The 24,590-nt window shown below is 34.1% G+C and overlaps 3 protein-coding genes and 1 long non-coding RNA gene across 12 annotated transcripts in view; 3 read left to right on the forward strand and 1 right to left on the reverse strand.

Annotated features, from left to right (window-relative positions):
* LOC134281923 (palmitoyltransferase ZDHHC14-like) overlaps positions 1–16,467 on the reverse strand; it is a 30,487-nt gene extending 14,020 nt beyond the window's left edge. For 4 of the 9 annotated variants that reach the window (XM_062764355.1, XM_062764351.1, XM_062764356.1 and 1 more), the window contains exons 1-2: positions 16,349–16,466; positions 429–727 (exon numbers count right to left, since the gene is read on the reverse strand). In XM_062764355.1, the coding sequence (XP_062620339.1) occupies positions 429–727; positions 16,349–16,408 (359 nt within the window). In that variant the 5' untranslated portion in view covers positions 16,409–16,466. Of the gene's footprint in view, positions 1–428; positions 728–6,831; positions 6,920–16,348 lie in introns of those variants that run through there. The other 5 variants (XM_062764357.1, XM_062764354.1, XM_062764349.1 and 2 more) reach the window with 3 other exon arrangements.
* On the forward strand, positions 673–17,561 carry LOC134281924 (transmembrane protein 242-like). Its single transcript, XM_062764358.1, has 4 exons — positions 673–1,160; positions 4,929–5,032; positions 10,734–10,856; positions 17,005–17,561. The coding sequence occupies exons 1-4, from the start codon at positions 1,022–1,024 to the stop codon at positions 17,173–17,175; spliced, it is 537 nt and encodes a 178-aa protein (XP_062620342.1). The 5' UTR covers positions 673–1,021; the 3' UTR covers positions 17,176–17,561.
* Positions 17,562–18,778: 1,217 nt separating this feature from the next.
* Positions 18,779–20,367, forward strand: LOC134281925 (uncharacterized). The gene is made up of 2 exons (XR_009995193.1): positions 18,779–19,256; positions 20,206–20,367. It is a non-coding gene; the product is annotated as an uncharacterized LOC134281925 (long non-coding RNA).
* Positions 20,368–22,223: 1,856 nt separating this feature from the next.
* On the forward strand, positions 22,224–24,282 carry LOC134281916 (uncharacterized). The gene is made up of 2 exons (XM_062764341.1): positions 22,224–23,049; positions 24,146–24,282. The coding sequence occupies exon 1, from the start codon at positions 22,224–22,226 to the stop codon at positions 23,043–23,045; it is 822 nt and encodes a 273-aa protein (XP_062620325.1). The 3' UTR covers positions 23,046–23,049; positions 24,146–24,282.
* The last annotated feature ends 308 nt before the right edge of the window (positions 24,283–24,590 follow it).

The following is a 24,590-nucleotide window of genomic DNA, read 5'->3' on the forward strand; positions in this document are numbered from 1 at the left end:
TTTCGATTCTCATTATTTTAAAACTGAATGACATTAATATATCAAACAAGTCAAAATATTTTTGCCACTATATCTACAATGCTATACCAAATTTAAATGTATAAACCGTCATCATTAACTGAAGCTCAGTTTCCTGTTAACATCGTAAGCAGAAATATTACCATTCAGTTCAATCCTGGTAGGTTAAGTAGGTAGTTTTAATTCTCTGTCATAAAATGTATGTACAGTATCTGCTAAATTTTTTGTCACTTGGTAAAACTTAAAGTGTACATGGACACAAAATGACGAAAATGATTGTTTTTAACAGTTGGTCTTATGCTCTGACAAAATATCTTATCATAAAAAGTGAAGCTTTTAGTTAGAAAGACTTAATTGAACATTACTCTAGGTCCTACTACATGTAACTACACAACACCCAAATCACTCACTCGAATCCAAAAAATAAACCACTTGTCACTACAATTAATATACAAGTGAAGTAGAATATTCCAGTATTCCGCGCCATCATGATCCGCCCATTGCAACAGAATTTATTCTTCCCAGGGAACACTTCCCACTTTCTAGTCATTTTTTTCGGCATTTTCTTTGTGGAGCCTGTGTCGGAATATTCGGAAACTCTGTCCGTGGCCACGGCAACATAAGAGTTTTCCTTCACTGGGAGAGGAGAGGTATCCATTTCCCACGGTGAGCTTTTATCGGAAACCTTGTCATTGCAAAGTCTGTGTTTCTACAAAAACAGAAAATCACAAGATGAACATTACTTGAGGCAACCCTAAGGCCACACTCGGTTATTTCGACATGATCTCGTTCCACAGGAAACCATTCTCTTGTTATTGATAATAAATTTATTTGCGCATGCGCGAAGTAAAAAAAAGTAAAGACTAAATCTATTTCTTGAAAAGCACCAAAAATCGTAAACGTCAAATCTGGTGTGCTTTTATGATGTATAAAGGACAACATGTGTATCTAAATAATTTTTTGGCTTTTAAGTATTTTCAATGTCCTTCACATTGTAAACAATATGGCGCCGCCCATCCAGCATGTTGTGCATGCTGATGGGAGAGAAAGTGGTATTGATCAGGTAGGACCTTCTCAAACGACAACTGCAGTCATTGAAAGTGCAGATGAAAAGTGGAATCGAAGGAAAGACAAATTTAAAAGTTAGTATTGTAAAAATAGCTTTAAATGTTTATTTGCTTCTTTAAAAAAGATACAGAAGGTCATGTATGTCTCATGCATAAACCAGGCATAAACCTGAGCTAGCAGACAAAACTCAGACTGTGTTATCAAATTCAACAAATCTTTATTAGAGTAGAAATAGAGCTAGAGGTGTTCATAGACTTAATTGATAATTATACATTTGTATAAAATGGTAAGCTTGGCCAAAGATAAAGATAAAATTCTGATTTAGATCTATCATTCTATGCCCTTTACGCAAGTTTAGTAGCAGTTGGACATATTGCTTCCCCTTACTGGAGAAAAGTCAGCATTATAACAGCCTGACTTATACTTAATACTCAAGTGTACAGCATTAATTAACAGTGTGAGCATTAGCCTTATTAGGGCTATAAGTGCAGATATTTTCAGGTTTAATTTAGATCATGCTTTCCAAACTGCAGGTGACATCTGCTACATTTAAGACTCTGACATCACATATGTCAGCATATGTGTGTTGTATTAGCAAAAGGAAGTCTGAACAGTGCAAATTTAACTTTAACTATGAAGGTTTAATCTGCGGCCAATGATATATACACGACCGTCGTGCGCATAGTAAAGAAAGTCTATTTACACGACCGTCGTGCGAATAGCTAATGCAAATTGCTGAGATATATACACGACCGTCGTGCACATAGGTAGAAAAAAAATTTAACGACGTGTGCAAATAGCAATCGCATTTTTTAAGTCATATACCGATTTCAGCGCGAAACATCTCACGTTATATTTTTAATATATTACATTTTGTTTTTTTTTTTAAATTTATTTATTAACTTTAAGATAAAATATATGCTATATCATATTGCTCAAAATTTAATAATACTGTCTTTTATTAATTGTCGTGTACTCATTATTTGAATTTCTAATTTTAAACGACAATATATTCCAAAAATAACGGATCGTAAGGTGTTCGTTTGCTAAACGTGTGTTTAACAAATGATACCCCACAGTCACACATCCCTTTCTTTTTACGGTACAGTTTGAAATTCATGGATATGTTATAATTGATTATTTTAAAACATGTATAAAATATATGGACGCACCACAAAAATCAATGTTCAAGTGTGCCATTTACCTATGATTTTACCTGTTTCAAATATGTAAATAAAGCAGTTTATTAGCCATAAAAAAGAAACAAATCTTTATATATGAAGATTAATAGAAACCAAAAAAATAAAGGAAAGGGGGGTGATCACTTGGCCACTTTTGCGGATCACCAAGGGTAGATACTAACTTACACACTTGCTCGCGATGATCTGGGGAGGTGGGGATAACATACGTTACTACCAGGGCACCTCCTAAACCTTGACCCACAGAGTGCATACACTCGCACATATATGCTGACAAAATCTGCAGCGATGATCAAATTGTGTTAAATGTAAACAGTGAATCAAAGAGCCATAATCTTTATTAGAGTAGAAATATCATCGCACCTTTTGGCATTATAGGATTTGATCATGTGTTCATACCCAGGTATAACAATGAAACTCTTGAAATGAATATATATTTCTTAAAAGTTTGTAAAAAATAAAATGGAATCCCACATTTATATTTCAGCAATCACACCATGAAGTCATCGATATTGGATGGATAAATTTAATAAAATTCTGAAAAAAAATATTTTTCAACCAAAATAAAGTGCCGTCATACACAAAATTATTCAAATGTTGTTTTTATAAAGGCCCTTTATCACAGGTTTAGAATAAAAAATCATACCTTCTAATACTAAAACACTTCTGTTTTGGTATCAGAGGGTATGGATTTTTATAAAAGGCAAGTTTTAGCTTAGATTTCTGATTTTTTTTAGAAGAAATACTTTGTAAATATGTCATAGAAAAATATTTTATTAAAAAAAAGTCAAAGAACCCTTGGAGTACGGAACACGGTGGGGGAGGGGGTTGGGGTTGGGGGTTGGGGGGGCACATGTGGTCTTTATCAACAGTCTATCATCGTTTAGATACATACGTCAATATTTACTACATACTCCATAAAAACTTGATGATTTTTATAAGTAGTATTTTAAGGGAACTATTAACATTTAAATATCAACATAATTGTTTAATTTGAGGGTATAACAGTATAAAATAAGGTTTTATGACAAGTTTTTTTATAAAAGAGTGTTTAATTTGAAAATGATCAAATGCTTTCCAAAATAGTAAGTAAATATTTTATTAAAATGACTTGTTTATATACTGAAACGCATATTGTTTTACTCGTACATTTTTTAAAATGTACATGAAACAACTATTTTTTACATCATCACCCTTTTAAAGGACACATGGGGTTTTAAAACCCAATATCCCTTATTAAACATATTTATGAAAGTAGTATTTTTCATGATTTCTTCTAAATCTGATGTCTATTTTCGTTGAAATTTTGGATTTAGAAAAACTTTTAACACTCCTATTAAACCCATATTTAAGATTTGATTGCAGTGTTGATATTGCAATGCCACGCCGAAACAAAGATGAACACAACCAGGCTAACGATGAATCCATTAAAATCAAGGCAAGTCCTGTAGAATAAATCAATTTTTTCTTAACGTCTGAAGACCACTATCTCAGGTTGTTTCCATGAAGTAAAAATAATTTGATGCAAAAGTGCATTTCCTGAAATGAAGACTATATCCGTACATTAACGTTGCCAGTACATATTGTTAAGATAAAAATGACATCAAAAAAAACATAAGACATGGAATTTTATCACAACACACTCTAAAAGTGTGCAAATTTTGAATATCTGAATATATATACTATTTGCCAATGCATTGTGTTAACATCAGAGAGAAAGTCGATGTTTTCTTACCAAAAGTGCATGCCGAACTTAAGACGAAAAAACGAACGCCATAATAAGAAATACAATGGTCGTGCGAACAGTGCCGACGGTCGTGCTCACTGTTTTCGCTATTATGGATGTATTGCATATAACCTGAAAGTTAAATTTTGATTACAATCAAGCAATAATTCATGTGAAAATTATCATGTTCATGCATGGGAAAAATTCTCTAAAAGCACGAATAAATATTATGTAATATATAACCTGAAAAAATATCAATAATTCATGTGAAAATTACAAAATTCATGCATGGGAAAAATTCTCAGAAAGCATGCATAAATATTAAAATTTACCAAAAATATCACTGTGTACCTGCCGAAAATAATTTAAAATCATACACCTATATATTTTATGATTATAAGGATGGTCTTCCAAGGCAACTATTTCCGTGATCTAGCCATGCAAGGGAAATAGTTTCTGTCGAGAGGGACAATACACTCGTGAGTGTCTGAATAGACATTATGATTAGATGCTTTATTCTACCAAAGCAGACTTGTGTCACCTCAAGATCTGGATAAAATCAGAAAAGTTTTGAGATGAAAGGGAGGAAAACTGAATGCTGTTATTGAATGATTGTGTTGAGAGCTTATTTCTCCTTGAGCAGATAGCTCAAAATCTATTCCTTGGTAAATGGCTATTTAGAAAAATATAACAGGTTTATGAACATGATGAATTTTTACTTATTAGCCATAAATTTACATTTGAGAAAAAAATATGGAGGTTTTTAATATCTTTATTTACAAATGAGTTTTACAGATTTTATTAAAAAAAAATGTCATTTTAAAATGGATATTGGCCAAGTTTCTGTTGTTACCGGTACTGAGAATCTGTGATGTTTATATTTTATAGAGGTATTAATACATAATTCCTGCTTTCAGAGGGATTCCTTCTGACATCAGTAGTAGGTCTAGCTACTTACTTCCAGTTCAAGAGTGCATATGCCCTAGCAGCCAAGAAAGGTGATGGCAGTACCATTACACCAGTAAGTCAGAAACCAGGGAAAAGTGTAACAATACAACATGATAATGAATCTTTCACCACAGTACAGTGCCATTTAGATTAGTATCTGGGCACGGTTTGCTATTATTTTAATTTCATTTTCTTTAGAATGAATTACCGGTATTTGTGCACTTTTCTCAGTGGAAGATATATCAGTTTTGATCATTGAAGAACATGTCATGGTCTCCCTGTTTTTCATCTGTGTCTAGTCATTTGTATTTTTTGTTAATATCCTGAATGGTCTCTGCTACAGAAAAATTACTGTACGCTGGCTAAGTTGGCAATCCCCCCCCCCCCCCAATCTTTAGCTCTTGCGATATCTCAGCTACACCCTAAAAAATTCTTTGATAGGTATAGATTACTGGTCAACAATGATTGCCCTTATACAGGAGGTGTGTACAAGACATGTCTAATTACTTAATACAGTGTATATCATTACACATCAAGGACTTTTTTTTAACCTACATGTACATGTACCTCTAGAAACATAGGGAAAGTCCTATGCTTCTGTGAATCCCTAGAACTGAATCATAATTCCAGTACCTTCTTGCACATTAGTCTTCCACATTATTTACACTCCGAACCAAAAATATGTCCCCCTAAAACTGTGAGGCTACATGTATGTACCTTTTAAAATGAAACTGTTAAAAAAAAAAAAAAAGAATGTGTGAAGGACTGACAAATGGAGAACTATTATGATTTTATAAGAAATCATACAAGACAGACGGTCTGCGGGTGTAACTGTGATTTTTTCACTGTACAGGGTTAGGTGTATCAGTGTAATAACCTATACATTGGAGATATACGGAGAGTCAGATGTATCATATTCACAGTTCACACAGTATACACCATGATGGCAGTCCTAGCCTGATAGTCTCGATGTTTCACATGGAATTCTAGAATGTGCAAGGGGAAAATTAGTAGTTCTGTTAAGTCCATACTTCACTCAAACTACTTAGGCTATTGTCTAAACAAGCCTACTGTGAAGTAACCGATTTTTGTGGGGGTTTAATTTTCATCGTTTTTGAGGAATAAAGAGACCCACAAATTTAAGTCCACCATGAATTGTAATTTTTCACATAATACATATGTTACAGCACTCTTCACCAATTCTTTATTCATAAAATAACCCCCCACAAACCCATATTTTTTCCTCAAACAACAAAAAATTCTCCACTTGAAAATATGTGACTTTACAATTTATACCATACTTTTATTTATATGATTAAAAAAATCAGCATCACCAAATATTCTAATTCATGCAACTGGAATTAAAAGTACATGAAAGGCAGACATGATTAAAGAATAACAAAAGTGCATTGAACTATCCCTTGTAAAAAGACATCCATTTGACATTTGACTGTTAACATTTTAGCTTATATATAAACTTGTCACTGACTCCTGTCTTGAGTACATGCATCATGGAATACATGTATATGTTGTGTATGATGTGTTATATCTGTGTATAAGTGGGTGCAGGCTTTAATCATTTGATTCCTACTGTACTGTGTTCTTTAGTCTTACAGATATACTCTACAAATGCATTAATATGAGGTTACATGATCTTACTCCTATCAAGTATAGTCAGGTCTGGAGATTTATTAACAGTAGACTGGTCTTGTTATACTGAACACAATGATGGTTGCTTGTCAGCTATTTGATCTGTTGACAGTGTCATGTAAAACACCCTGATTATAATAATATTGGATCATGCAGCAAGGCAATCACATGGCTTCAGTATTACAGCGATTTCTAACCTGATCTACAGTCATCACGCCTTACCTTCCCCTGTTGGTGGACCATGCCAATGGATTGTTGGCCTGTCATATACCTTTAAGTTCCCAGAGAGTCAAGAAAATAGCCACTGATTCCCTTCTCTTTTTAGATTTTCCGAGAAATTGATTGGATAGAGAAATTTTTTTCCTCCTAACTATATGATGCCTGAAACAGAGCTTTAGATGCAACTTGTTGTAATGGTATTGATTTTTGGGAGAGAGCCCTGCTTCTAAAGTCTGCCTTTTGTGATGATAAATTTCCAATGATTGCAGTACTCAAAATGATGGAAAAATTCTGCCGCCAAAGAGAGGGATATTGGGTGGTCAGAATTTTCATTCAGGTGATGAATTATTCAGCAGCTGAGTACAATATGACACAAAGTGTCATGCTGAATGTTCGCAATACTGAACTCAGTGGTAAAGGCCATAATAAAATTCTGGTTGGGTGGTTGAACTCTCCACTCCCATGTTAAATCATTAGATTTAAATAAAGATGCAGCGAGGTTACATGTGCATATCAAATCAAAACAAACATTTAATCTTGTACCAAAGTAGTCATGTAAAAACTTTAATCATCAAGTACATCATATGAATTAATATACTGTAGATTCTTAATTATACGTGAAGAATTTATTTCTGTGTAATTTCGCGAGAAGTGTCACTCACAAAAAAATATTACTCACTTTTATTTTTATGGTGCTGAAATCTATGTAAATTCTGTTGATCAACCGTCCATTCACGAATTATAATTCTCGCGATTTGACGTGAAAGACCCAGTTCGCGATAAAAAGTACTCACGAAAAATAAGGAATCTACAGTATATAATATCATCTCAGACAAAAAAAATTTGATAATTGCTGTCTGCAGAAAAGATTAGTATATAGAATATCTTGCTTTAAAAAACAGCTGGAATTACTCTATCTATCAGCATGATCAGTATACTCAGTATATTATTGATTCTACATTTTCTTTCGCTGGATGTATAGAGCTATATGAATTTACTATAAATATTTATACCCCCCGCTTGAAAAGCAGGAGGGTATATAGTAATCGGTAATTCCGTCCGTCTGTACGTCTGTCCGTCCGTCCTTCTGTCTGTCTGTCCGTCCGTCTGTTACGCTTTTGGGTACCCATCTCTTATCCGCAACTCCTCTCATACCACTGAATGAAATTTGATGAAACTTTCACAGAATCTTTATTACATATTGCCATTGTGCACCTCCTATTTTACTTTTTGATCCGACACATATTTTGGGTTTTCCGGCCACAGCAAAACATGGACTTTGCCATTATAACTATATGGAGGCGGGGGGTATCATTTAGTGAGCTCATCGCTCACAATACCTCTAGTTTTGTTACTATTAATATGTTTATAAGAACATTTTTAAACCCCCCGCTTGAAAAGCGGGAGGGTATATAGTGATCGGGATTTCCGTCCGTCCGTCCGTCTGTCCGTCCGTCCGTCTGTACGTCCGTCCGTCCGTCTGTTACGCTTTTTCTCTTATCCGCAACTCCTCTTATACTACTGAGTGAAATTTAATGAAACTTTCACAGAATCTTTATTACATATTGCCATTGTGCACCTCCTATTTAACTTTTTTATTCGACACGTATTTTAGGTTTCCCAGAGCAAAACATTGACATTGCCATTTTTTGTTTACCTATGACGTCACATAATAGAAGCTTCTGGATAACATTTCATAGGACGAGTTATTCCTCTTTACACATTACCGTAAAACAATATAAAGCAACACATCGACATTATGGGAGGCGGGGGGTATCATTTAGTGAGCTCATTGCTCACAGTACCTCTAGTTTCATGTTTTAAGAGTATAATCTTCATTAACTTTTTCTTTTGCTTTTAAGCACAGTTGGATTTGAACCACAATATGCAATCAAGGTTTTTCCTTGGAATAATTATAGGAAAAGTCTTTAAAAATCCCTATTTCAGGATTAACGAAACCATCATCACTCATATTCATAGGGATTCATACTCAGGTTGTGTACATTCATGCCTGATTGTTCAGATCATGACCCGGAGATGGTGTGGGGTGGGGTTACAGTGTAGGTCGGGGCCACTATGGGTGACTTGAATCAATTTTAAAAATCTTTGTCTTAAGTTCAGCTGACCGATGTTTAGTCATGTTTATATATACTAGTCAAAATTTCTAAGTCCACAGGCAAGTTTTAACTTTACACCGCTCTTGTATTGAATTATTTTTACAGTATAATTTAATAAGTATACAGGATAAAAAAGTAGCAAAACAATTTTTCGAACTTAATTTATTTCATTGAAGCACTTGAACACAATATGCAGAGACATTAAGGCACCCTGGAATTAAAAATTCACAACGTTAAATACTGCATTATCCTCCATTCAAACGAATTCAAAGCAAGACAACCGTTCCTCAAAAATTTCACACTATTTTAGAAAAAAATCTTTTATTGAATGTTTTTCCATGTGGAGACTAGGTCGTCCTCTAGTTCCGCTAGATTCTGCTGCTGGAAAAGCTGTCTCACACACCCGTCTATCTTCTTCCATACATGTAAATTAGGGTTGAGATTAGGATGACAAGGGGGCTTACTGAAAGTGCTGTGCCTTGCTTACAATACCGGTAGTTACATAATGTCTCATTACATGTATTCCCCACTCCTCTAGTTTGACATTGACGGGAGGGCACTTCCGCTTCCAGTTCTATTGATTTTTCTGATAAACTTTAGGATGATTTTATTGTGTTTGTTGAAAATCTAGCAATTTCTAATGATTAAAAGGAATTTAGGTATGCTTTGTAGGTTTTCCGAGCATTAATTATAAAGGTTTTAAGTAAAATAAAGTCATACAGTGAAAGGAAACATAACTTTCGTTAACCATGACCAGCTTGGGCCATTTCAACTTCACTTTCACATTGTTGTGTGGACATACACTGCATTTTAGTCAAACTTTTTTCTGTTTTTCGTTATCAATTAACGATGGAGAACATATGGAAGTAAAACATATGAAGAATACACCCGAAAAATATATGGAACTCGAACTTCATGCTTTTTAACAAAAACGGTCACGGTCGAGTAATTACACATTCAATTACAATTTTTTTTGCCTTGACAGGTAAGTATTGCAAATTAAAGGCAAAATTGTAAGTAACTAATACATTGATATTAAGGTTTTGAACTTTTAGAAAAAATAAAAGTGGGGACTTAGAAATTTTGACAAGTATAGTAAGAAAGTATCCTGAAGTACTGTAGATTAAAGTTTGTTCGATGACCCTAGGGGTTAGGATAGTGTCACAAATGTAATCCAAGTTTTTATAGAAATATATAAGGCAAAACCTGATGTAGGGTTAAGCCAGTGTGACTCAGGTGAGCATTGTGGTCCCTGAGCTTCTTTTTTATATATTTCTTCTGTATAAAGAACGAATAAGAACTTAAAGTGGCTAAGATTACATTTGTCTATCAAATATACTATTTCTATTCATATTTTGCCATTTTGTGACACATCATGTTTACTAGTTGCAATAATGTAGCCCTCTCCGATGTCCCCCCCCCCTCCCAAAAAAAAAGGAGGGGGGGAGGGGCTACATTATTGCAGCTACAAGTTTACAGTAAGTTTCTCAATTACTTAGGTAGCAAAGATATTTTTCAGGGTTAAAAAAATTGTGCATGTTTAAAAATTTTTGTACAACTTTGAATTAAGTTTTGTTGTGTCAAACATTTTAGATCAATTCAGAATTTAACATGATATTAATCTTAATGCTTAAGCAGCTTATATGTATCTAACGCATGATTTAAAGAGTGTCTGTTTTCTCTTTCAAAGTCACCAGGGAATCTTACAGCTTGCAAGAAATATGTTTGTTCAAATTAAAAAAAAAATAATTATGCAACAACATTGAATAATATAAATTTATATTGTAGGTCAATATTGGTAGGGCAGAAATGAAGTGGGCCTCCAAGGCCTTGGCATATGGAACCATTCTGGCGATATCTGGAACTGGACTGGTCTGTTTTCTGGTAAAAAAGGCCATGGGGGTTAACAATGTAAGTTGACCTGTGGCACCAACAATTTTGCCAGTATATACTTAAGGACAGATGATACAAACAAATTTTTCCTTTCAAAAAGATTTAATATCATGTCACAAGTTTAGAAAAGTTGATGCTTCTTAGAATTTTTTCTCCGAAGAACTCGAAAATGAAATAGACTTGGGAAATTTTAGTAATATTTCAATAAAAAAACATATATAGACAAATCACATTCAGTAAAGGTTTACAAGTGAAAACAAATTTCAGAATATGTTACCTTGGTGCTAAAAGTGTAATATAAACTTTAGAAAAATATACCAAGCCAAGTGAATTTTAAGAGGAAGATCAAAATGACAAAAAATTAGCAATATCACATAGGCTGATTTTTACCATTTAGCTTTTCCTAATAAAATTCACCTGGCTTGGTATATTTTTCTTAAGTTTATATACACTTTTAGCACCATGGTAACATATTTTGAAATTTTCACCTGTAAACCTTTGATTTGTCTATATTTGTTTGTTCATTGAAATATTACTAATATCTTAGGAGAAGAAATTCTAAGAACCATCCACTTTTCTAAACTTGTGACATGATATTAAATCTTTTTCAAAGAAAAAATGTTTGTATCATCTGTCCTTAACAATAGAAAACTAAGCTATTTTACTGTTGGGCCACATAAGCGATTTTACTAGTATTATATACTATAATATATAAAACAATGCGTCTGCATATTTGTGCTCTCGCAATAATGTCTGACAACCTTTTTATCTCACTGAGCTGGAGGATCAAATGAGCTTTTATCACATTTTGTCTGGCATCCATTTGTCTGCTAACCTGTCTGTAAACTTTTCAATTTGTTTAGCTCACCTGAGCCAAAGGCTCAAGTGAGCTTTTCTGATAAAAATTTGTCCGTTGTCTGTCGTCATCGTTGATGTTGTTGTTGTCGTTGTTGTAAACTTTTCACATTTTCATCTTCTTCTCAAGAACCACTGGGCCAATTAAAGCCAAACTTGCCACAAAGTATCCTTGTGTAAAGGGGATTCAAGTTTGTGCAAATGAAGGGCTATGTCCTCTTCTAAGGGGAGATAATTATGAATTATTGAAAAATTGGTGGCATCTTTCGAAAATCTTCTCCTCAAGAACTACTGGGCCAGGAAAGATGAAACTCATGTGGAAGCATTCTCAGGTAGTGTAGAATCAAGTTTGCTCAAGTTATGACCCCCAGGGGTAGGATGGGGCCACAATTGGGGATCAAAGTTTAACATAGAAGTACATAGGAAAAATCTTTAAAAATTTTCTTCTGAAGAACAGCAATACCATGATTAGTCATAGTTATATGGAAGCATCCTCTGGTAGTGTAGATTCAAGTTTGTTCAAATCATGACCCCCTGGTGTAGGGTGGGCCACAATGGGGGATCAAAGATTAACATAAGAATAGATAGAAAACATCTTTTAAAATCTTCTCCTCAAGAACAACAAAGACATGATTGTTCATATTTACATGGAAGCATCCTCGAGTAGTGTAGATTCAAGTTTGTTCAAATCATGACTTCCAGGGGTATGGTGGGGCAACAATGGGGGATCAAAGTTAAACATAGGAATACATAGGAAAAATCTTTAAAAATTTACAGGATTACAGGATTAAAGGATTACTTAAAAAAAAATTTTAATTTCTTCTTCTTGAGAACAGCGAAGAAGTGATTGTTCATATTTATATGGAAGCATCCTAAGGTAGTGTACATTCAAGTTTGTTCAAATCATAACCCCTGGGGTAGAGTGAGGCCACAATGGGTGATCAGGGTTTTATGTAGGAATACCTAGGAAAAATCGTTAAAATTCTGTACAAGAACAACAAAGCCATAATTGATCATCAATTTAAGAGCATCAAAAAAGGTAATGTAAATCCATGAGATAGAGGAGCCATTAAAGTGGATCATAGTTATACATAGAGAATAATACATACCCTTTTCCATATCACATCCTGTATCAGCCCGAGACACCAATATCAGCCAGAGGGCCGAAGGCCCGAGGGCTGACATTGGTCAAGGGCTGATACAGGATGTGATGTGGAGAAGGGTATGTATTAATATGTTTATTACATACTTAGTAATAAAATACAGCATCAGTAAGCTGAGAAGAAAATAAGTAAATACTCATGCATGGACTTCTTACATACATGTGCATGGTCTATTGTCTCACAAGATTTGGCTTTGTTTCTACTTCTATTTCAATGCACTCGATCCGTAATTTGAAAATAATCTATTACATATATTTGTAAATTAAGATTAACCTTATTTTCAAAGAGAATATGAACCCACCAAAAATTGTGTATGATCACAAGTACTGTTTTTGTGGTTTAATTTACTAAGGATGTGATATTGATCTGTATCAGCCCTGCAGGGCTGATAACCTATATCAGCCCTGCAAATCCATATCAGCCCTGCAGGGCTGATACGGCTATTGTGACGTCAACCATATCGCATATGCAAAAAACCTGTATTTATTACTAAGTGTGTAATAAAAAGGAATACAAGAGGCCCATGGGCCACATCGCTCACCCGAGCACTTTGGCTAGGAAAAAGTAGAACTGTTTTATTATTGAAAAGTTTAAATCCAAAAGTAGTCCCATGACTAATCATAGCTTCGCTAAAAGAAGATTTTTTAAGAATTTTCCTAGATATATCTATGTAAAACTTTGATTGGACATTGTGGCCCCGCCCTACCCCCAGGGGTCATGATTTGAACAAACTTGAATCTACACTACCTGAGGATGCTTCCATATAAATATGATCAATTATAGCTTTGCTATTCTTGAGAAGAAGATTTTTAAAGAATTTTCCTTTATATTTCTATGTAAAACTTTGGTCGGCCATTGTGGCCCCCCCTACCCCCGGGGGTCATGATTTGAACAAACTTGAATCTACACTACCTGAGGATGCTTCCATATAAATATGATCAATTATAGCTTTGCCATTCTTGAGAAGAAGATTTTTAAAGAATTTTCCTGTATATTTCTATGTAAAACTTTGGTCGGCCATTGTGGCCCCGCCCTACCCCTGGGGGTCATGATTTGAACAAACTTGAATCTACACTACCTGAGGATGTTTTCATATAAATATGATCAATTATGGCTTTGCCATTCTTGAGAAGAAGATTTTTAAAGAATTTTCCTGTTTATTTCTATGTAAAATCGGCCATTGTGGCCCCGCCCTACCCCACTGATTTGAACAAACTTGAATCTACACTACCGGAGGATGCTTCCATATAAATATGATCAATTATAGCTTTGCTATTCTTGAGAAGATTTTTAAAGAATTTTCCTTTATATTTCTATGTAAAAATTTGGTCGGCCATTGTGGCCCCGCCCTACCCCTGGGGGTCATGATTTGAACAAACTTGAATCTACACTACCTGAGGATGTTTTCATATAAATATGATCAATTATGGCTTTGCCATTCTTGAGAAGAAGATTTTTAAAGAATTTTCCTTTATATTTCTATGTAAAACTTTGGTCCGCCATTGTGGCCCCGCCCTACCCCCGGGGGTCAAGATTTGAACAAATTTGAATCTACACTACCTGAGGATGCTTCCATATAAATATGATCAATTATGGCTTTGCCATTCTTGAGAAGAAGATTTTTAAAGAATTTTCCTGTTTATTTCTATGTAAAACTTTTGTCAGCCATTGTGGCCCCGCCCTACCCCCGGGGGTCATGATTTGAACAAACTTGAGTCTACACTACCTGAGGATGTTTCCCTATAAGTTTCATCTTTCCTGGCACAGTGGTTCTTGAGAAGAAGATTTTTAAAACATGCCACCAAATTTTCATTAATTCTAAATAATCTCCCCTTGAATGAGGGCCTGGCCCTTCATTTGAACAAACTTGAATCCCCTTCACACAAGGGTACTTTGTGGCAAGTTTGTTCAAATGAGAAGAAGTCGAAAATGTGAAAAGTTTACGGACAGACAGACGGACAGACAGACAGACAGACGGACGCCGGACAAAATGTGATCAGAAAAGCTCACTTGAGCCTTCGGCTCAGGTGAGCTAATAAAGGCTATATCAATAAAAATTTTCATCTTATAAACAGCAAAGCTATTATGTATCATATAAATTTAAAAGCATCTGTAGGAAGTATAGATTTAAGCTTGTTCAAATACCCCCCTCCCCTGAACCCACTTTTATATTGAAACTCTTCAATGCTGAACTGATTTTTGCTTTTACCTAGTCAGTTGCTCAGATGAGCGATGTGGCCCCTGGGCATCTTGTATGAACCACTGGATTAATTACAACCAAAGTAGCCTCAAAGGTCCTTAGATAAAGGGGATTCAAATTTATTCAAATAAAGGGCCGCACCTTTTTCCGAGGGAAGAAAATTACAGATCCTTAAAATAAAATTCATGGCTTTTTAAAAAAAATCTCAAGAATCAGTGGGCAAGAAAATATGAAACTCATGGGGGTAGGGTGGGACCATAATGGGCAATCAAATTTGTACGAAAATCTTTTAAAATCATCTTCTCCAGAACAGCAATACCATAATTAGTCATTTTTTATGGAATAATCCTCCTCAGGTAGAGTAGAATCAAATTTGTTCAACTCAGGGTTCCTGGGGGTAGGATACGGCCTCAATGGGCTATGAAAATTTTACAATGAAATAAATAGAAATAAATAGAAAAATCTCGACCAATATTAGCCCACGGTCCTTCGGCTGATATGGCCCTCTGGCTGATATTGGTGTCTTGGGCTAATACAGGATGTGCTATGGAAAAGAGTATGTATTGTCTCTATTTATAGGTAAAATACCTATACTTTATGCTAAAATGTTTAATCTGAACTTTGTCCTCTGAATTCCACAAATACCAGATACAGGTACTATAATCTTATAAACCCCTCCTGGCTTTGGGAAGGAATAAATCAATGGTATTGATTTTTCCAAGTACAATTAATCATAATGATTCATAGCAGTTGTTCAGTACATTGTTGATGGAAACATATACCAGCCAGCAGTCTTAACTGATGATGGCTTTACTTGTAAAAGCTACTCTCCACTTTCCTAATGATATAAAACTGGCATACAGTCTTATCCTTTAAGATTACTCTGTATTTTATACCCACCACCTCCCTATTTTCCTTAGATTATGCTAATCACTGGACTAGAATATGGAGTCTATTATTCATGGTATTAATATATCAGATATAAACTATTCTGTTCTAGTTCTATTGTGAGATTTTCAGTTTTTACATATTATATGGACATATAAAAGCTATTACCACCTTTCGGAAAAAATTTAAAGATACCTATTTGATAGAATGATCCATTCTTGTGTTATCTTTATGCTAAACATAACACAATAAGCATGATAAGGGGGATACTGTGTTTTATGAAAAATAAGTTTATTGAATTTTCTGAATTGTTGATCAATTGATAAGGGGGAATAAAACATTTCATTTAAATGTAACTTGTGATACCGTTTGATACTGTAATATTATAGTACTCCATATCTTACCTTGGGTTTTACAATGGTCACGTATGTTTGTTTGAAATGTTGTCCATATATGTCTGGCATCTTTCCCAGCGCATTATCAGCCCCTACAAATGCCAAGGTACTGTCACAGTGTGAAGCCAACACAAAAATAATTACTTCAATGGAAAATTGGATTTTTTCATCGTCTGCTTGTCTGAATCATCACGGGCCGTTCTGGAACGTGCACTACCTGCAATGTCGCAGTTCATTGATCTGTTTGGGAGATCATCTCAGAAACCATATTTTTTTTATAATTATCATTTGCTTTAAATGTCAAACAAGGAACATAGCGCCCTAAAAGGCGCCAGCACTGGCTATTTAGATCTAAATTGATTTTTGCTTTTTTTTAATGTATTTATTTTCCATATTGACCTAGGAAGTGCACTTATATAGATGTGCTCACATATTTATGATTTCAGCACCACCTTGGTTTAAGATCCAAAGAAAAAATTCTAATCATTTTCTTTATGTGTAGAATAATGTGAATATTTCATTTACTGTTAGTGTTGATAAAGTATTGGTACTGTTTGATCAAAACTGCATAGTAGAAAATTGAAAAAAAAAAATTCTCCCACAATTTATTTGGAGGTTGAAAGAATTAATGATTTATAGTGCAAGATTTTTTCTTCTGATTTCAGTTGGTTGAATTCAAAGAGAGAATGCATGAGATTTTTCCTCAAGCCAAGAAGTCCCCGAAAACTGGAGACGAATCTGAGAATATAGAGACTGTGGAGGACTTTATAAAATATATAACAGAGGATAAAAAGAAAAAGACAGCTACTGAAAAGTCTAATTCTGAAGATACATGATGATAGTTGATCATTAGAAACAGATTTTTCATTGTGGTCGTTGTGTGTGATAAGTTTGTTTTAGTGAGAGTGAATGTAAAAAAAAGGATAAGGTTAGTCAAATACATGTACAAAGATTTCTACCAGACTGAGTATATACCCGTAAATCACAATTTATATTCAGAGATGTGAAAGTTTGTACTGGTTTTGCAAATTGTATTTAATGGTATGAACAAAGGAGGACAGTGTGTGTTTTGTGATTGACTAATGCTCCAACTTTTTATGAATAAACAATACTGTATGAATTCATTTAAAATTAGGAACGAGCAAATTAAAGATTTTATCCAAAAAGTGGAAAATGTCATTTAGTATTTGTACATTGTATAATTAAATTTGTGTGATTTCAAGGATGAGTTTTTATTTTCACAGAAAATAATTCTGATTGAATTGTTACTAATATATTTTTTTTGATAATTGTTCTAAAGCCAAAATCAGATGCTCATTAAAAATACTGATATTCAGTATCAAAAATAATATAAGATTTATTTCTTTTTCGTTGATGAATGATACGGTATAAGTAGAAATTTTAGCGAGGTGCAAATTTAGTGATTTCTCTTTAAAAAATGGTATTTTATTTTTAACGATAAGTAATTTTAAAATGCTCACTAGAAATGCTCACTAAAATGGCTATTACAAATAAAATTAAAAGCAATTACCTTTTAGGGATATTCAGTTTTAGCAATCTCAGCACCCTCGCTAATGAACCCAAAATTAAATACTCGCTAAAAAAAATTCTACTAATACAGTATGTTAAAATGTTCAAATAAGGATTAATATGTACATGTAACACAAACAAGTACTTTTCACAAATCAACAATATTCCTTATAGATTTATATTCCAATAGGGTACCTGAATAACATTTGCCAATTAAGAGAATTGTGTGCAATTTTGTCACAATGTTAAAATTTGATATAGAATTACATCAACAACAACACTAAGTAAAGGAATAGAAATATGAAGTGCCCTCTGTCATTAATTGTCAGAAATGTGTGTTTCTCTTGCCTAGATCAAATGTGGCACTTGTATTCAGATACTCAGTCTTTAAAACTTCACATATTTGTAAAATGTTTAAGTTTAACCCATAAAGTGAACTCTTGAGAAAAAATATTTAACATATTATGAAAGGATAAGATGGCTAAGCCCCTTCATGGCCCCTGATTTGGGTGTCTTTTAGAATGATGTAGAAGTTTATCAATAAATACCTGTTGTCATCCCTGCCACAAAATGAGTATTGTTTTTTAGGTTTGAAATACACAGAGAGGTCAGAAAATAGGTCAATTTTCAAATTTTCTCATTTTTATGCAAATTTTCATCGATTTTACAGCACATTTTGTTTCGGAAAACATATATAGCACAAGTTTGCCTATCTACTAAATTTATATATTATACACTTGTATCAGATGCAGATTATTTGTAAAAATCTCAGACAGGCAAGCTTGTGCTCTATGTTTAACAAAGAAAAAAGTATCTCAAATATAATGAAATTCTGCCAGCATTGAGGAAATTCGGGAAAATGTCCAACATCCACACTCTCTTGTGGCCTCCATGTAAGTAAGTAAATAGTGCTGGTTTTAAAGTAAGCATCATTTTACTACCACAATTTCACCAGTGTTCTGATTTTTACATCAAATAAGGGGCCAGATTAGGCCATTAACCTACCTTGTCCTTTACAGGTGAAAAACTGCACAATTTGTAAAATATCCAAGTCAATTTTGTGCAAAGACTAAACCCATCTTTCCTATTTTTAAAATATCAAAAGACTGCTTGAATGTAAAATTTAATTACAGGATAAAATTTTATGACTTGTATACCGGTATGTCTTCTTGTTCATCTATTTGTTATGGTGTTCTGCAAGTTTCATGCATTTCATTCGGCTCAGTAAATCAAAATTAAGTCATTTTGTATCTTGATATTCATAATATCATACCAAAAGAATTTGATGCATTGCCAATGAAATTCAAGCAAACAGAAGCACGGGAAATGATGAGAGAGTCTTGATGTTTTTAACCAATAACTCCCAAATTTTCTCCAGGGGTTAAAGGTACTTGGACACAGATTTGAAGTCAATATTTTCTCTATAATATTACGACTTATATATTTTAATAGCATTTCACACAAAAATTAATTAAAAATCTTATTTCATTTAAAAGTTATTAAAACTTCAAATTTTTCGGCGGGTTTGATTGACACATCCTTGCACTTTCACAAATTTTAACATTATCACTCCTTCACAAGTATCGTCATTCCGAACTAAGAGTTGCGTACAGAATTTAGCAAATCGAGCACACTCGTGTTATGTACACAGTTTTTGTAAACAGGGCACGAGTTTTGTTATTGTTTATGTTTAGAATTCACCGGGTGCGTTCAATCGTCACAGTCTGCTTACCACAACTGCACGGACTGACAATATATTGTGTGTTTGTTTTGGTTTCGAACATGTCTACTCTGAATTTTCTGGATTATAGTATTAATATTTTTCATTTATACAAAACGAGATTGCCACTTTTCCTAAGGATTAAGAATAAAATTACTTTGTGAAAGTGCAAGGATGTGTCAATCAAACCCGCCGAAAAATTTGAAATTTAAATATCTTTTATATGATTGATTGATTGATTGTATACTGTTTAACGTCCCTCTCCAGAATATTTCACTGATATGGAGACGTCACCATTGCCGGTGAAGGGCTGCAAATTTAGGCCTATGCCCGACACTTAAGGCCTTTGAGCAGGGAGGGGTCTTTATCGTGCCACACTTGCTGTGACACGAGGCCTCGGTTTATACGGTCTCATCCGAAGGACCGCCCCATTTAGTCGCCTTTTACGACAAGCAAGGGGGTACTGAGGACCTATTCTAACCCGGATCCCCACGGGAATCTTTTATATGAAGTAAGATTTTTAATTAATTTTTGTGTGAAATGCTATTAAAATATATAAGTCGTAATATTATAGAGAAAATAATAACTTCAAATCTGTGTCCAAGTACCTTTAAAGTTTGTTTTCTACGTGCATTTCTTATTACTTGTTTGCTTCTTATGTTTTACCATCAGTTCAAACAAATCAGTAGATCAGTATAATTTACGTTCTATTAGCCATTTGTCAGTCCCCATGATCCAATTTGTGTTTTTGTATATATAATAAACTTGGTAACTATAACATATTGTTGAGTTTTATATAAAAGATCAGGATACCTATATCTATAGCTTAGTTTCACTTCTGTCGAATTCTTTTACCCAGTCTCTCTAATATATGTCTGATAGAATGTTTTAAGCCACCGCCAAGAAATGGTGGATAGTATACACATAGTGAATATCCCTTTCCATTGGTTTCCTAACATCTCTGTGTGCTCAAAGATAATGGGCAGATTTATGTCTGTCTCTTTATATTAATAACGGTCAGAAAAGTTATATGAAGATTAATAAGATCATTGGCCTTGTCTTGATTTGCATTTTGCTCTTTTGATGAATTTTTTTTTTATAATTATTTCTTATTTTTAAAATTACTTGTTAATAAACGATTAACGAGAGAATTATTTTCATTTTTTATTTGTTGTGGTGTTCTGTAAGTTTCATAAATTTCGCTCGGCCTATTAAATCAAAATTAAGTTATTCTTAATATGATTAATAATATAATATCAAAAGAATTCAATGTATTGCCTATGAAATTCAAAAGAAACCGAAGTATGAGGTGAATCTTGATTTACAGGTCAACATACCTATATCTGTAGGGCCAGTTTAAAGGATCTGTTATGATGTTATAGACCTGTTTACATGCAGATGCAGTTTTACTTCTGTCAATTTATTTTACAGCTATCTCTCTAATATACTAGTAGTCACTGGATTAAAAATCAACATTTCTTACAATCATGTACTGTAAAATTGTCTGACTTTATCAGTGATTGTACAGTTACCAACTATTGGCATCCTCTGAAATCAGAGAACAGTCGTTTTATTTTACCACTCAAAATTTTCTTTTACCTATCTTAAATTCTACGAATTCAATCGCTGGAAGGGGAATTCTTCTATTTAAAGCATTTTAATTGATATAGAACTGTACAAAGTATTAACAGTGAACAATCATTTTTGAAACTGAGTTGCCTTGTTAACCAGCATCTGAAATTATTTGAAGTAACACTCGTCTCTTAACATTTGAATGACCAAGTCCAGTAAAGCTGATTTATTGTGACTCAAAAAAGTCTTTTTCCCTTTACATGTACCATATTTTTGCACATATATATACATGCATGTACAAACTCACAATTAGTTTTCTGATAGAAATTTTTTCAAATGATTATGTGCTGCTAAATTAAGGTAAATGACTTTTAACCCACTAGAACATTCCTCAAGAATTTTTCATAATATTCCTATGATAAATGTTAAAGTTATCTCCCCCTAACCATCTACTCAATGATTTTATGCAAATTCTCGGTCATCGTCACTCAGGCACAGACTTTATACTATATTAGTCTTTAGGCAATCGAAAGCAGATCAGACAGCCCCGAGAGTACTGGTCAATAATTTTGTAACACTGAGCTCCTCTCACTAATCAAAGTTTCCACAAAGCTTTTCGTCTCAAGTAACGGTCCGGAGTCCGCATATAGCTCTCTCCCAAAATGGGATAGGATCGTAAATTTTGGCCGTGGTTTGCGACGATGCGGTACATTTGTTAAGGTCACTCAAACATCAACAGATATATAAATTTCTTTTCGGTTACATTATTAATTAATGACTATTAAAAAAAAAAAAAAAAAAAAAAAAAATGATTGGTGTTCCTGGGAGTTGAACCTGGTTCCTTTGGCGTGCGGGGCGGCGGGTGTAGTGGTTCGGCTATCAAGTCAGTATGTATTACTTTGGTAATTTCTATTTATCTTACGTATGTGCTTTAATAATTTAAATATCTTTTGGGGTCTATTTTGCGGCACGCGGTGAACCGGTCCAAGGGTATTTAAACTCGTGTTTTGTGTTCTTTTGTCATTCGACAAGTTAGCCACTACGTATCAGTTAGATACATAGATGAATCTGTCCGATTCAGATAGTGAGCCATCTCCACGTGGTAGCCCGGGGAAAAGTGTTCCTCATGAGCCAAAAAGACGTCCGTCTAACAACAATGAGGCTAGCCGCAACCGTTCGCAAACTTTGAATGAAGACCTTACTAACGCAGAGGCATTCCAATTGTTTTCCCGCAAGTTAGACGTAGCTTTAGCAGAGAACAAAAAGCTGCTTTTGAAGGAGTTAGAAGCAAAAAATTCAACTTGTGTATCCAGAGAAAGTTCGGTTGATTTTAAGTTGGATCATCACAAAGAAAGGTACAACTTCTTAACAGATTTACAAAGTGACTTTGAAAGTATTGATAAATTTATTGACTTTGGTGATAGTTTGAATGCTAAAGAGATAATCAAAAAAGCTGTTCTTCGTATTAACGACCAGAAAAAAGTTATAAGAATTGCAGATAAGTACGGCTGGGATGTGGCTAAAGAGTACAAAGATGACCCAATCACGGAGAGTACAGAGGAAAGTCAACGACTCCGGCAAGCAGAAGCCAGGGCTAAAAGGAAAAGGTTTGACAAAAGAAATTATAATAATCCTTTTCGTACAGATAGCAGCAAATTTTTCCAGCAAAGATTTACTCCTTACACCAGGCAGTTTAGTTCATACGGGAACTTCGGAGGATCACAACCAAGCCCATACAGAATACAACCAGACCAATGCCTGTATTGCAATGGGTTCGGGCACTGGAGTGTCAACTGTCCCCTCAAGAAAAAGAGCCAACCTTTCGCGATCGGCAAGCCAACTTCAACACAAACCGGACCCTCCACAGATAACCAAAGAACCTAAACTGGTAAAAGATATTTTGTCTTGTGAAAAAGAAAATGTTAATTTACAAACGGTTAAAGGGAGATTAGTAAAAAACATTTCTTTTTGGAAAGAACAATTGCATGCTGAACAATATATAGTTGACACTATTCAGTATGGTTATAGTATTCCTTTTGATTGTTTTCCAGAGACGATTATTTTGCATAACAATAAGTCTTCTCTTGATCATGAGGAATTTGTAGACAACGAAATAAGAAGTTTGTTAGGCAATAAAGTCATTGTAAGGTGTAGTACTGTTCCTTCTATAGTTAATCCTTTGTCAGTTTCTATAAATTCTCATGGCAAGAAAAGACTTATTTTGGATCTTAGACATGTTAACAAATGCGTACGAAAAAATAAATTTAAGTTAGAGGGTGTTAGCAGCGCTATCAAACTTTGCAAGAAAAATGACTTTATGTTCAAGTTTGATCTTAAGAGCGGTTATCATCATTTGGACATAAATCCATTGCATTTTCAATTTTTGAGTTTTTGTTGGAAAAGTACCTATTATTCTTTCACGGTACTTCCTTTTGGTTTGAGCTCTGCTCCTTTTATTTTTACACAGCTGCTCAAGCCTTTGTTGAAATATTGGAGAGCAAAAGGTCATAAAATTGTTGTTTATTTAGATGATGGATTTGGGTTAGCAAACGATCTAGAATCATGTAAAGTTATGTCTTCAGCTATTAAAGCAGACTTAATTTCAGCAGGTTTTTTGGTTAACGAGGATAAGAGTATTTGGACTCCCTGTCAATCAATGGAATGGTTGGGGTTTTCTTGGGATACTGTACATGGTATGCTTTTCATACCTCAATCTAAAATTGATAAATTATTAGGCAAAATCAGGGAAGTTATTTCATCCGAGAAAATTACTCCACGTGTTCTAGCTAGCATAGCTGGAAACATAATTTCTTTCCAGCAATCCTTAGGAAATGTATGTTCTATTATGACAAGAGTTATGCATATGGTTATTGCCAATTCAGTTTCTTGGGATCATTGTATTGTTCTTTCAGATGAAATTGTGACTGAACTTAATTTCTGGTTGCGCAATTTACAATGTTTGCCATCTAAATGTTTTCTTAAAGGCAGTTTCATTCCTCAAAGGATCGTTTTTACGGATGCAAGCAAGTATGCAGCGGCTGGTTACATTGTGGAACTCGCAGATAGTGTAGTGCATAAAATGTGGACTTCTGTGGAAGCTCTAAAGAGTTCTACCTGGAGGGAGATGAAAGCAGTAGAGACAACTTTAATATCTTCTACAGATAAGATTAGCAACAGAACTGTAAAACTTTATACTGACAATCAAAATGTAGTTAAGATAGTTAATTCTGGTAGCATGAAAAAAGAGCTCCATGATATTGCACTTAATATTTATGCTTTTTGTATTCAGAATCAAGTAACATTAGAAGTTGAGTGGATTCCTAGAGAGGAAAATAGTGTAGCAGATTGTTATAGCAAAGTTTATGATTTTGATGACTGGTCTGTTTCTGATATTATATTTCAATTTTTCAGTAAAAAATGGGGGCCCTA

The sequence above is a fragment of the Saccostrea cucullata genome, unplaced genomic scaffold (genome assembly GCF_032062105.1).
Source record: "Saccostrea cucullata isolate Sc308-1 unplaced genomic scaffold, CSIRO_AGI_Scuc_v1 ctg616, whole genome shotgun sequence".
Taxonomy (NCBI): Eukaryota; Metazoa; Mollusca; class Bivalvia; order Ostreida; family Ostreidae; genus Saccostrea; species Saccostrea cuccullata.

Bases quoted from the DNA above. Each gene is read 5' to 3' on its own strand.
- LOC134281916 (XM_062764341.1), top strand. From the start codon at position 22,224: ATGAATCTGTCCGATTCAGATAGTGAGCCATCTCCACGTGGTAGCCCG.
- LOC134281924 (XM_062764358.1), top strand. From the start codon at position 1,022: ATGGCGCCGCCCATCCAGCATGTTGTGCATGCTGATGGGAGAGAAAGT. The intron at 5,033-10,733 runs GTAAGTCAGAAA...TTTATATTGTAG, and splicing joins ATGGCAGTACCATTACACCA to GTCAATATTGGTAGGGCAGA. The intron at 10,857-17,004 runs GTAAGTTGACCT...TTCTGATTTCAG, and splicing joins AGGCCATGGGGGTTAACAAT to TTGGTTGAATTCAAAGAGAG.